At 40.0% G+C, this 14753-nt stretch overlaps 1 protein-coding gene across 1 annotated transcript in view; it reads right to left on the bottom strand.

Annotated features, from left to right (window-relative positions):
- pcsk1 (proprotein convertase subtilisin/kexin type 1) overlaps window positions 1-14753 on the bottom strand; it is a 74696-nt gene that overhangs the window by 7971 nt on the left and 51972 nt on the right. Inside the window, exon 11 of the mRNA XM_060841398.1 lies at window positions 4616-4773. Coding sequence (XP_060697381.1) covers window positions 4616-4773 — 158 coding nt within the window. The remainder of the gene's footprint in view (window positions 1-4615; window positions 4774-14753) is intronic.

Genomic DNA, 14753 nt, shown 5'->3' on the forward strand with positions numbered 1-14753 from the left:
CAGGGATGTTTTATAAGTGAACCAGCATCTGGAGAAAGATGATTGAAAAGTGACCAGGGTATAAAATATGAGAATCATCTTAGAAATCCTTGAATAGAAGTCACTGAACATGCTTCCAGATTTCCTTCACCCAAAACCTATGTTTCCCTGTCTTTTGTCTGTCTACATGTGTAAGGGGTTAGAGTTTTAATTAGTAGTGTTATATGCTGACAGTTTTAACCTGTATATCTCTAGCTAGAATCTAATTACTGGCGATAAAGTGTAATTCCTGTTCAGTATAGAGATCTGGTCTGTACTTTCTAGCCAGCTGAGTTTGAAATCAAATAAATTGGAAGTTTTGTTACTTTAAATCATGAACTTTTGTGACAACAGTGGAAATAGAGGGGACTGATTTCCAGTCCACTTCTCTAGTGAGTTGTGATGAGTATTTAATTCCCGTCATAGTAAATGATAACATTTCATTCACTTTCTTAATTACTTACTGCACCTGGAAGCTAGACTTCGCTGTTCATGTATAATGACATGGAAGATATAGACTGTAGGGAAATAGATGGTGACATCTTGCAAAATTGTTGTGGTTCTGTTCGCTGAGCTGGGAGTTTGTGTTGCCAACGTTTCGTCCCCTGTCTAGGTGACATCCTCAGTGCTTGGGAGCCTCCTGTGAAGCGCTTCTGTGATGTCTCCTCCAGCATGTATAGTAGCTTGTCTCTGCCGCTTCCGGTTGTCAGTTCTTGCTGTCCACTGCAGTGGCCAGTATATTGGGTCCAGGTCGATGTGCTTGTTGATAGAATCTGTGGATGAGTGCCATGCCTCTAAGAATTCCCTGGCTGTTCTCTGTTTGGCTTGCCCTATATTAGTAGTGTTATCCCAGTCGAATTCATGTTGCTTGCCATCTGCGTGTGTGGCTACTAAGGATAGCTGGTCATTTCGTTTTGTGGCTAGTTGGTGTTTATGGATGCGGATCGTTAGCTATCTTCCTGTTTGTCCTATGTAGTGTTTTGTGCAGTCCTTGCATGGGATTTTGTACACTACATTGGTTTTGCTCATGCTGGGTATCGGGTCCTTCGTTCTGGTGAGTTGTTGTCTGAGAGTGGCTGTTGGTTTGTGTGCTGTTATGAGTCCTAGTGGTCACAGTAGTCTGGCTGTCAGTTCGGAAATGCTCCTGATGTATGGTAGTGTGGCTAGTCCTTTGGGTTGCGGCATGTCCTCATTCCGTTGTCTTTCCCTGAGGCATCTGTTGATGAAATTGCGCGGGTATCCGTTTTTGGTGAATACCTTGTATAGGTGTTCTTCTTCCTCTTTTTGCAGTTCTGGTCTGCTGCAGTGTGTTGTGGCCCTTTTAAATAGTGTCCTGATGCAACTTCTTTTGTGTATGTTGGGATGGTTGCTTTCATAGTTCAGGACTTGGTCTGTGTGTGTGGCTTTCCTGTATACCTTTGTGCTGAATTCTCCGTTCGGTGTTCTCTGTACCATCACGTCTAGGAATGGGAGCTGGTTGTCCTTTTCTTCCTCTCTCGTGAATCGGATTCCTGTGAGTGTGGCGTTGATGATCCGGTGTGTGTTCTCTATTTCTGTGTTTTTAATGATTACAAAGCTGTCGTCTACATATCTGACCCAGAGTTTGGGTTGTATTTGTGGTAAGACTGTTTGTTCTAACCTTTGCGTTACTGCTTCTGCGATGAGTCCAGAGATCGGTGAGCCCATGGGTGTTCCGTTGATTTGTTCGTATATCTGGTTGTTGAATGTGAAGTGTGTTGTGAGGCACAGGTCCAGTAGTTTAAGTATGCCATCATTGTTAATACGTTCAACGTCCTGTTGTCTGTTCTGTATGTCCAGCAGGTTGAATATTGTTTCTCTGGCTAGGGTTTTGTCGATAGAGGTGAACAGTGCTGTTACATCGAATGAGACCATGGTTTCTTCCTTGTCCATGTGTATATTTCTGATGATGTCCAAGAATTCCTGTGTTGATTGTATAGATTGTCTGGATCCGCTGATCAGGTGTTTCAGTTTCTGCTGTAGTTCTTTAGCCAGTTTGTGTGATGGTGTCCCTGGTAGTGATACTATGGGTCTGAGTGGGATGTCTGGTTTGTGTACTTTAGGTAGTCCATAGAATCTGGGGGTGTTGTTGCTTTCTGGTTTCATTCTTTGTAGGTCAGACCTGGTTATCTGTCCGTTTTATCTGAGCCACTCTCAGACAACAACTCACCAGAACAAAGAACCCGATACCCAGCATGAGCAAAACCATTGTAGTGTACAAAATCCCGTGCAAGAACTGCACAAAACACTATATAGGACAAACAGGAAGACAGCTAACGACCCGCATCCATAAACATCAACTAGCCACAAAACGACACGACCAGCTATCCTTAGTAGCCACACACGCAGATGACAAGCAACATGAATTCGACTGGGATAACACTACTAATATAGGGCAAGCCAAACAGAGAACAGCCAGGGAATTCCTAGAGGCATGGCACTCATCCACAGATTCTATCAACAAACACATTGACCTGGACTCAATATACCGGCCACTGCAGCGAACAGCAAGAACTGACAACCGGAAGCGGCAGAGACAAGCCACTATAAATGCCGGAGGAAACATCACAGAAGCGCTTCACAGGAGGCTCCCAAGCACTGAGGATGTCACCTAGACAGGGGACAAAACGTTTGCAACACAAACTCCCAGCTTGGCGAACAGAACCACAACAACGAGCACCTGAGCTACAAATCTTCTCCCAAACTTTGATCTTGCAAAATATCCAGATTACAGAGGAGGAAGTGTTGGTTGTCTTGAAACACGTAAAGGTGGATAAATCCCCAGGACCTGATCAGGTGTACCCTAGAAGCTAGAGAAGGGATTGCTGGGCCTCTTGCTGAGAATATTTGTATCATAGTCACAAGTGAGGTGCCGGAAGACTGGAGGTTGGCAAATGTGATGCCACTGTTTAAGAAGGGTGGTAAGGACAAGCCAGGGAACTATAGACTGATGAGCCTGACCTCGGTGGTGGGCAAGTTGTTGGAAGGAATCCTGAGGGACAGGAGGTACATGTATGTGGAAAGGCAAGGACTGATTTGGGTGAATCAACATGGCTTTGATTAGATTAGATTAGATTACTTACAGTGTAGAAACAGGCCCTTTGGCCCAACAAGTCCACACTGACCCGCCGAAACGTATACCGCCTAGACCCATACTCCTACATTTACCCCTTCACCTAACACTATGGGCAATTTAGCATGGCCAATTCACCTAACCTGCACATTTTTGGATTGTGGGAGGAAACCGGAGCACCCGGAGGAAACCCACGCAGACACGGGGAGAATGTGCAAACTCCACACAGAAAGTCGCCTGAGGCGGGAATTGAACCCAGGTCTCTGCCGCTGTGAGGCAGCAGTGCTAACCACTGTGCCACCGTGCCGCCCTGTGCGTAGGAAATCGTATCTCACAAACTTGATTTCAGTTTTTTGAAGAAGTAACAACGAAGATTGATGAGGGCAGAGTAGTAGATGTGATCTATATGGACTCCCATATAATAGTAGTGTTGGCCCAGTCGAATTCAGTTGTCCCAGGGAAAGACAACAGAACGAGGACATGCCGCAACCCAAAGGACTAGCCACACTCCCATACATCAAGAGCATTTCCGAACTGACAGCCAGACTACTGTGACCACTAGGACTCATAACAGCACACAAACCAACAGCCACTCTCAGACAACAACTCACCAGAACGAAGGACCCGATACCCAGCATGAGCAAAACCAATGTAGTGTACAAAATCCCATGCAAGGACTGCACAAAACACTACATAGGACAAACAGGAAGACAGCGAACGATCCGCATCCATGAACACCAACTAGCCATGAAACGATACGACCAGCTATCCTTAGTAGCCACACACGCAGATGACAAGCAACATGAATTCGACTGGGATAGCACTACTAATATAGGGCAAGCTAAACAGAGAACAGCCAGGGAATTCCTAGAGGCATGGCACTCATCCACAGATTCAATCAATAAGCAAATCGACCTGGACCCAATATACCGACCACTGCAACGGACAGCTGGAACTGACAAGCGGAAGCGGCAGATTCAAACCACTATAAATGCCAGAGGAAAGATCGCTGGAGCACTTCACAGGAGGCCCCCAAGCACTGAGGATGTCACCTAGACAGGGGACGAAATGTCTGCAACACAAATTCCCAGCTCGGCGAACAGAACACAACCTCAGAGGAAGATCCCGATTTCAGGCCCCAGAATGCAGGTAAGCAGGACAGTTTCACTTGGAACAGCTAAACAGTCACCAGCACAGAGGTGAGGAGGACAGTTTAAAGGAAAGGAGCCCTCTCTGTTGAGAAGACCATTCTACTGAGCACAAATAGTGAGGGCCGCAATACACTCCGATAGAGAGCATTGAGGTTCCCCTACACAAAATCCTAAACTTAGATAAAATCCATTTCCAGTGTAAAGTAATACAGCATCAGACATGCTGTGTCAACATTGAACACTCCTGATGCATAATCAGATGCAAAGCTAAACTCTTCATATTTCATCCTTCACAACAGTTCAGAATATCCATTTCAGTTATGCACATCCTGTGCAGAATATAAAGTTGACTTACCTGCAGGAGATATCAGAGTAATGTGAAGGTCTCCTCTCCGAGTATATTCAATTGTTGCCTCCAGTTGGACATGTTCCAAAGCTTTAATATTATTGTCTTGCTTTTCACAAGCTTTGGTGGGGATTTCTATAGTAACCTCTCCACCAGCTTTCAAAGCCCTGCAGAAATGTATTAAATGGTTGACTTAAGACAATAATCAACAGATGAGATCCATGATTCACGTTGCGTGTCCATCATTTATTTTCCCTGAAGCATTTCCTAAAACTGAATTAGGACGTCTTATTGGATGCAACTTATTACGTATGTAATGTAAGTTAATGAAATAGAAAACAAGGTTTTCCATCACAAATTTTAATAAAAGTGCAATTTCTCTCAATGAGAATCTGTTGATATAACATTTAATCTTTTCAGCAGCTGAACCAAAACAACTGGTATTTGACCATTTTAAGCTGTGGTAAGAGGTTAAAGGATTATCAAACTATTTGATATCCATTGTTTACACATATTTATTTTCAAGCGGTTTCAAACAATTTATATAATTAAAATAGTGAATTTAAAACACAAAAGAATTATTCTTTAAAGCTGTGAAAGTACTCCAGATCCCTGTATTTAAATAAGCTTATTTGGTCAATACTGACAGCTCCAATATTAACCTGGAGTTTGACTAAATTGTATTAATTTTGTTTTGGAATTGGCCAAGCAAGAAGGGACTTCAAGCACAAATTACCTGCCACCTAAACTGAATTTCTGCAATCAATAATGCTAGTTTACTAAAAACATTGTGCTAGAAACTGGCTATGTCCCCAGATTAAAACCCGATTAGCAAGTTTCTGTTAATTATATCCATTTGAGATCTTCCAAGAAAGGTGACAAAAGGAAGCTTTTTTGTGTGCTAGGGCACAAATAGGCACATTTTGAAAGTTTTTAGCAACTTTTTAAAAAAGAAGATTCCAAGAACTTGATTATTGTACACAAACCGATCAAACAAATGGTTTTATGTAGTATTTTTCAAGTCATTTTCAAATTTTTAAAAACAGATGCTCATAGTGTCTGAGATCATCGGATGTAAATAATTACAGAATCACAGAATTGATATGGAGCAAAAGAAGATCATTCAGTACACCATATCTGGACTAGCTCTTTCTATGTGCATAATGACCTAGTGGTCTTTGCCTGTACATTTTTACTATTTCAAGAATCATATAGTGCTCTCTCTTAATTGAATCTGCCTCCATCACACTTCCAGGCAGTGCATTCTTGACCTAGACCATTCGCTTTATGAAAAATTCTTACGTTTCTCATTTCTTTTGAAAATTATTTTTAGTCTGTGTCCTCTCATTTTTGACCTTTTTACAAATGGAAACTGTTTTCCAATGTCTGCTCTATGCAGACCTCTCATGATTTTGAAAACATTGATCAAATCTTCTCTTAGCTTTCTCCTCTCCAAGGAAAATAGTTCCAACATCTCCAGCCTATCTTTGTAACTGAAGTATCTAATCACAGGAGCCATTCTCATAAAGCACGTCTGCATTCTCTGTAATATTCACATCCTTCAGAAAGTGTAGTGCACAATATTGCATGTAATATGACAGCTGAGGTATAAGTCATGACTTTTACACATTCAGCATAATCTCCATTCTATTGTACTCTATGTAACTAATAATAAATCCTAGGTTACTGCATGATTTATTAATTGCTGTCTCTGACTGTACAGCTACATTTATTGACTTATGATAATACCTATCTCGGTCTCTCTGCTCCTACATGCTGTTTGTAATAGTATCCTTTATTATATACACGCTGTCTTCTTTCTATCTTACACTTCTCCATACTGAATTTCTTCTGTACTATCCATCTATTCCACCAACCTGTCCAATGTCCTTTTTTAGTTCAACACTGTCCTCCTCATAGTGTAGAATGCTTACAAGAATTGTATCATCACAAACTTTCAAATTGTCCTTTCTCTTAAAAGATGTTCAATGCCACAATGTGAGTTTGGGTTTCAGACAAACTGGTTGAACTGAAGATGACGTTTTCTTATATTAATTCTCCAGAAAAAGAGTCTCGTAGTTCATCCACAGATCATTTTTCTTCTTCAAAAGAAATTCATTCTCTTTCAATGATGACCTGTCCTTCAAAGTTTTGTTCAAAGGCATTAGTTCATACTATTTGGGTTTGGAATGATTAGGTTTGTTGCTTGGTATGTATGCTTTGTGTCCCTTTAGTCTGTAGCACATCTTCAAGAAGTAACTTCTTTTGCTACCAGAGCAAGGTGTTGGGAGAAGACTGGAGAGTGCCATTTTTGCTGGTATTTTAGAACCACAATAGTGACAAAATACTGTAAGTATGAAGATTTTGTGTTGATATTGCCATATGTGGTACAGTATTCAAATGAAGGTCTGTTTCCTCTGGTTAACTGGTCTATTGTGCTTTAAGTCATAAACCCACTATAGATTATTCTGAATTAAATGGAACTTTTGCTTCTTGAACAATTTTCTGGACTCTGTATCCATTGCTATTTGAAGTGCTCATTCTAGAATTAGATCATCTCTCAACTGAAGTTCAGAGACTGAAATATCTTCAAGACTAATAGCAATTCTGTCACAAATGACCTCTTGTTGTATGAGCCTGACATTTTGAAGATATTTGAAGTTGTTGATTATTTTCTTGATTTGTAAGAATATTGTTGGTATTTTAACGTGCTTGGACTGATATTCATCTTATTGTTTGTAATATTCTTAGCTGAGTAATATCATTGTAGTAAAGATGTTGTTGTAGTACTAAAACTGAAAGCTTTTCACAATTATGCTGTTTTAAATGATGTTTACCTAATAACGTTCCATTTCCCTTTACCAAACTGGTGTCTTCATTCAGATAAATGAAGATATTTCTTTTCCAAGATTGGTGAAGGATTTCTTGAGAATCATTGGGTAGAACTTTCTCAAAACACCTTCAACTCAATAAGATTACGAGACTATTGAGTAAGATTTTAATTGTATAAAGATGGCAACCAATGTTTTGACTCTAAATTAAGCTGTTGTGATATCATTTTGGCCGATTGTTTTTCAGTCTCATTTATAAATTTGCATTGGATTTGACACATAATTAGATTTGCACTTTACCTGATTTTGCACATTTTGATTATTAATAAAATTAATAAAACATCGTTTTTGAATAAAACTTGATGTTGTCAATCAAATGATTGAACTAATTAAAAACACTAATTTCACATCAGGGCTCTGATACTTTGAATTGCAGTAACAATTTTTTGCTAGATTTTTCTTTTCCTTTTTCAATGAGTTTCGCCCGTATTCAAGGAATTACCATATTTTACTGTTTTAGTTTTGTCATCAATTAAATAGTGCATGCATTTATTAACTGTTAGAAAACGTAACTGCATTCCTCAGACTAGTTTAGCAAGTCCAACTATACCTCTGTGTTCCTTCCCTTAAGAGATCAAATCTGCTCGGTATAGATAATAAAAGGCTTCCTTACATGGATTCCAAATTCCAAATTCTTCCCATAGCTGCTAATAGTTTTTAAAAATTGTTTTAAAGTTTTTTGTTTAACTATGACTGGCTGTAATTTTTGTTTTGACACTTAACAGTGCTCTGATGGCTCCTCTGTGGGAGTTTTCTGTTCAGAGATGTTTCCTCACAACAGCAGTACGGCTGCTCTCTGCTAGGAGAAAGTGAGGACTGCAGATGCTGGAGATCAGAGCTGAAAATGTGTTGCTGGAAAATGTGTTGCAGCGGTTCAGGCAGCATCCAAGGAGCAGGAGAGTCGACGTTTTGGGCGTGTTTCCTGAAGAAGGGCTCATGCCCGAAACGTCGACTCTCCTGTTCCTTGGATGCTGCCTGACCTGCTGCGCTTTTCCAGCAACACATTTTCAGTGGCTGCTGTCTGCTAATTGGTCTTAAAGTTGTATCAACAATTTCTTGAAAAAATGGATTTTTAAAAATTTTTCTCTCCAAATAATCTCAGATTTTGTTACTTGATTTTCACTGCTGCCACAATTTTCCAGGTAGCGAATCCTGTGACTGTTCTACCTTTTATCATGTGGTTTGATGTCACATTGAGCATTAAAGTTTGAAACAGATTGGGTCAAGGAAATGTTGAAGTCAAGAATTATTTTCAAACTTAAAATTTATCATCATGTTATTCATTATGCATTAATACTAAATACCATAAATACTACACTAAAAAGCTATATCAAGAGCTATATGTTAGGCAACCATTGTTTTCTTTGCATTCAAGCCAATGTTGAAGTCTGGTTTGGTTTAGACTTGTGGAGGGTTCTAACTTTCTCCTCACTGTGTGATTTATAGTCAATGATGTGCTACTCTGTGCATCAACTGGAAATGGTGTAATAATGTTCCACATTTCCAGATCTTGGTCATTAATAGAAATTAGAAGAACCAGGGTACCCAGTACTGCAGTAGTGCCTTGGGACTACCACTACAAACCTTAACAATTTTTTTCTCATAAAGCTGCTGTTTGATATTGTATAACATAACTTTTGGGAATTAAAGCACATCTCATTAACAACATTTTCTTCGTTATACTTTGCTGTTGACTCTTCAAAGAGATTCAGTAAGTTGGTACAAGATAATTTTCCTTAACAAATCCATGCTGCCTCCCTCTTTTTGAAGCATATTTTTCAAGGTGGCTTTTATTTTAATCCAGCATTATTATTTCTATAAGTTGCCCCACTATCAAAGTTAAACTGAGGGGTCTGCAATTGTTAGGCTTTATCCTGAGAAATGCATGCCAACAAGGGTGTGATGTTTGGAATTTTCCAGTTTTCTGGCACCATCCCTGAGTCAAAGGAGGACTGGAAGATTATTGCCAGTACTTCTGCAATTTTTATTCTCCCTTCTTTCAGCATACATGGATGCATCCCTTCTGATATAGGTAACTTATCAACCATAAATACCAACTTATCAATATTTCCTCCTTATCACTTTTTAACCCTTCTAATGACTATGTTTCCTGCTTTGTTACAATAGCCCAGGTAACATCAAGCCAGCAGACCAACCTGGTTCAATGGAGAGTGCAGACGAGCATATAGGGAGCAGCAGACACACTTCAAAGTGAGGCGTCAACCTCTTGAAGCCAAATAATGGAAGAAGCCAGTAATAGAGAGATAATCTGTTCCACCTCCAATGGATCAGATCTAAGCTCTGCAGTCTTGCACATCCAGTCATGAATGGTAGTGGACAATTAACAATTCTCAGGATTCACAAGTATCCCCTTTTTTAATGATGGCAAAGTGTGTACATCAGTACAAAACAGAAGAGTGAAGTATTTGCGATTAATCTTCAGGAAAACTGTCCAATGGATGATTGATCTCAGCCTAAACCAGAGGTCCCCAGAATCATAGTTGCCAGTTTTCAGCCGATTTGATTTGCTCTACATAAGAAATGGTTGGAGGCACTGGATGCTACAAAGGTGATCAGCCCTGATAATTGTTGTACTGAAGACTTGTGCTTGAGAATGTGGTATAACCATAAACCAGGCTATTCGTGTATAACTAAAACATTGGCATCTACCCAGCAATATAGTAAATTGCCTCGGTCCAGTACACAAAAACAGGACAAATCCAACCCAGCCAATACTGTCCTAGCAGTCTATTCACCCTTGACATTCAATGCCATTTGCAATCCTGTACTGTCAATATCCTGGGGTTGTCACAGTCTAGAAACTGATCTGGACTCAGCATATTAGTGCTGCAGCTACATGAGCAGGTCGGAGGCTAGGAACACCACAGAGAGTAACACATTTCCTGACTCCCTAAAGCTGTCCACCATGTATAAGGAGTGTGATGGAATACTTCCCACTTGTCTGGATAGGTATATCTCCAAAACTACTCAAACTTGACACCATCCAGGCAAAAAGCAATCCGCTGGATTGGCACTACATCCACAAACATTTAGCCCCTCCACCCTGAAGCACAGTAGCAATAGTGTGCATGACTTATAAAACGCAGTGCTGAAATTTACCAAGCTTCTTTAGACACCAGCTTTAAAATCCAAGACTACCATCTTGAAGGACAAGGACAGCAGCTATGTGGAAACAGCACCACCTGCAAGCTGCCCTCCAAACCCCCATAGTTCCCTGAGTCAAAATCCTGGAAATCCCTCCCAAACATCATAGTGGCTCTACCTATACCAGGTGAACTGCAGCAGATCAGGTAGGCAGCTCACCATCACCTTCTCCAGGAATAGACAATAAAAGCTGACCCAGCCAGTAACACCCGCATCTCATGTATGAATTAAGAAAAAATGTACTTTCCTGTTAAAGATAGATGCAAATATTTATCTGACACATGAGTCATACCCTCTGCTTCCATGCATAAATCTCATTTTTGGTGTCAAATTCACTATTTCTCCTTTTATCACTGTTATTTTTTAAGTTCTTATTGAAGACTTTGACATTCCCTTTTGTCTTAGATGCCATCCTTATTCATGATCACTCTTTGACTCTCGATTATATTTTCTACCCGACAATCTCAGAGCAGACATTTCCTTCTTTGTCTTATTTGTTGTTTCCTCTTTCATCCAATGAGTTCTGAATTTGTTTGCTCTACTTTTCCTTTTCGAGGGACTATACTTTGACTCTGTCTGAAAGATTTTTTTCTTTGGAAGTAGCTCATTATTCAGCTACAGCTTTTCCCACCAATCAGTGGTTTCAGTCGATTCAACCCAGCTCCTATCTTGTCCCTTGAAGTTAGCTGTCCCAGTTCATTCTTCTTACTCTGGATTAGCAACTGTTCTTTTTCCATCAAATTGTTGCATGAACATTTCTCCTGTACACAATCCAAAGATCCTTGCCCCTCTCTTTCCTTTAAATGAACTATCCTAGACTACATTTAGGTAGGTAACCTATACCCCCACACCCGCCCCAGTTCCCCCCGCCCCGTACCTAATCAATAATGCTTGCAGGTTTCACTATTTCTTTGCAGATTCTTTCCTCTTTCCTTCCAATTGGTTGGTGATCAGTGGACTACTCCGAGCAACATAATTGCATCCTTCTTGTACTTCAGCTGTTAACAAAAACAATTCTGGCCTTGAATCCTCTGAGACACCCTCTTTCTGCAGGACTGCAACACACTCCTTACTCAATACTGCAATCTCCTCCTTTTCTAACTTTCTTGAACATCCAGTAACCAGGAATATTTTGTGCTCAATCCCACACTTTCTTTAGCCAGATCTATTCAATCACCATGGCATAATACCACATGGGAATCTGTGCCTGTAACTCACTAAATTTACTTACTCTACTCCACACATTTGCAACCATGCAGTGTATCCCTCATTTAAAACATTTTTTCCCCTTTCTGCTCATCTACCTATTCATGTAGTGTTCTCTCTTTTAGTGGTATCAGTCTCTCCCAGAGTTTGGTGAACCCTGACATTTCTCTTTAGTATTCTCTCCTGTTCCCTCACTCCTTTTGATTTACTCCTTTTCCCTCACAGCAGCACCAGCAAAATGGCACTTAATTAGAGTAGTCTCATTTCTGTTCAGACAGTATTTTTTCAGCATGTACAGGTGCTGTCTCACTGACGGCCAAATCCATGCCCCAGGAATTCAGTCAAAAGTCAAACATCACCAGGTTATAGTCTAACAGGTCTATTTGAAATTGCAAGCTTTTGGTGACAGATTTGAAACAGGACCTCACACCCAAAGTGTATTGTATAACCTCAGATGTCCCCTATTGTACCTTGATTAACTCTTTAATTATCTATGAGCAAAGACTATGGAATCTGGATTTTGCAATTTAATCAGTAGTCTGCCTCCTAAACGATTCAACAAGGACAGCTAGTTTTAAAGTTGTTAAATTTTTGCTCCTAAGTATTGTGTCTTGTACCTCTTTACCATACCATGTCTGAGGAAAGAGCTGAGCTTCAAAGACTTACAATTTCAAACAAACCTGTTGGACAATAACCTGGTGTTGTTTGATTTTTGACCTTATCCACCCCAGTCTGACTCTGGCATTTCCGCATAAGGAATTTAATACATTCCCTCCTGCACCAACTTTCCAGCCACGTAATCATCTGTCTTATCTCCTTACATTTTTGTACTCACTTGTGCATGGTATACAAAGTAATCCACATTTGGTACTAATAATGCTTAGCTTTGGCTTTCAACTTCTTAATTTCTGTGTTTCATCTGAAGCCAAGTATTAAGTCAAATTCCAAAAAATCTAAATGTTAAACTCTCTGATCTCTGATAGAATAGAAGGCGCATAAGAGATCGAATGCCAAAACAGATGATACTGATAAGACAAGAAGAGATGGTTTGGCACAAATAGAAAAATAACATGGGTCAAGAGGAGATGAAAATGTTTAGCGCAAAATTATCAGAAACAGCTGCCATCCAGGAGTATGGTTTAGATCTGAAATTGTTGAGCTCAAAGTTGAGTTCAGAAAGTTGTAAAATGTGTAATCAAAAGTCAATAGTCTGTTTCTCCAACTTATACTGAACATCATTGGAACAGCATCAAAGGTCAATGACAGAGACAGGTCGAGGAAATGGGGTGGAGGATTAAAATGGCAGGCAACTGGAATTTCAGGGTCACACTGACTGGAGGTGTTCAGCAAGATGATTACACAATCCATGTTCCATCTCCCAGGTTTAGAAGAGAGAACTACATTACAAGTGAATACAATGTACTTCATTAAATAAAGTCCAAGTAAATCACTATTTCTCCTGGAAAGAGTGGTTAAGGTCCTTAATGTTATGAAGGGAGAAGTTAAAAGGACAGGCATTGTATCAGTTAAACTAGTTTGAGAAGATCCAGTGGAAAGCAGAGGGGGCAATGCAATTGACTGAGCTGTGGACCAAGGTATCAGAGCAGAAAAAGTCCCTTCTGAATACTGAAAAGTGAAAGGAAGATACCCTTGGCGGGACTATCACTCTGGAGTTCGTGGAAGTGGCAGAGTTAAGAAGAATGTCCAAAAGACATTTAGTATTCAAACTGGAAGGAAAAGTCAGAGGGATGTGCTGAAGTGAAATTAAAAGGGTGAAACTTTGGAGAAAGTTTCCAATGCGCTTTGACTTCAAGCTTGTTTCCTTCAAATATCAGGTATTCTGATAAGAACCTGTATCTCTCCAAACTACAGCTGCATTTTTATATGAAACTTCCTTTGCCCTATTCCTTTCCCCGCTTTATCCAATATATTGATGACTGTCTCAGTATCATTTTGTTCCAGTTTGAAGGTGCTGGTGCTGGACTGAGGTGTACAAAGTTAAAAATCACACAACAGCAGGTTATAGTCCAACAGGTTTAATTGGAAGCACTAGCTTTCGGAGCGCTGCTCCTTCACCAGGTGGTTGTTTGTTGTTCTTACCCACAAAAGTGGAAAATTTAGTCAACTTTGTTTTGACTTTCAACCATTCCTTTGACCATCTCCAACTCTTCCTTCCCATTAATTGATATCTCTATTTCTATTTCTGGAAGTAGACGTTAAAAACCATATTCACAATAAACCCACTGGCTCTCCCAGTTAAATTGACTATACTTATATCCGACTTGTTTCCGGTAAAGACCCCATTGTATTATTTTAGTTACTTCACCTCCGTCACATTTCTTCTGGAAATGCTACTTGTAGTTCAGATATGTTTTCCTTTTCCATTACTGTCCTTAAATGTGTCCATCCCATTTTCCCATCCTTCTGCTTTCATGCCTTCTCCTCTGAATCAGTTTTGTTTTGTGGAATACCTCAGTTCAGTGCACTATCTTGGCCCCCAATTTCCAGTCACCTTCCATTTTAATTTTCCTCTCCAGTTCCACTCTGACCTCTTTGTCTGTGATATTGTTCCAATGAAACTCAATGTGAGCCCTAGGAACAGCACCTCAATTCTCAATTAGACTATTTACAGCCCTCCATACTCTGCAGTATTTTGATGATTCCTGATCATACCCTCTGCTGTCACTTTTTTTTTGGACAGTTGCTATAGATAATGGTTCTGCCATTTCTTTTCCCAACTCCTCTCTTCAAGACCTAAACCCAACTTTTGTTTCTTTAGTCATTCCATTACCATTAATCTTTTGCCTGCAACCTTCAATCTTTTCATTATCTTGGGTCAGGTTTTCACCAGCGATATGGGTGGATGAAGATTTCCCAGCTTGTTT

This window comes from Hemiscyllium ocellatum, chromosome 2 (genome assembly GCF_020745735.1).
Source record: "Hemiscyllium ocellatum isolate sHemOce1 chromosome 2, sHemOce1.pat.X.cur, whole genome shotgun sequence".
NCBI classification, from domain to species: domain Eukaryota; kingdom Metazoa; phylum Chordata; class Chondrichthyes; order Orectolobiformes; family Hemiscylliidae; genus Hemiscyllium; species Hemiscyllium ocellatum.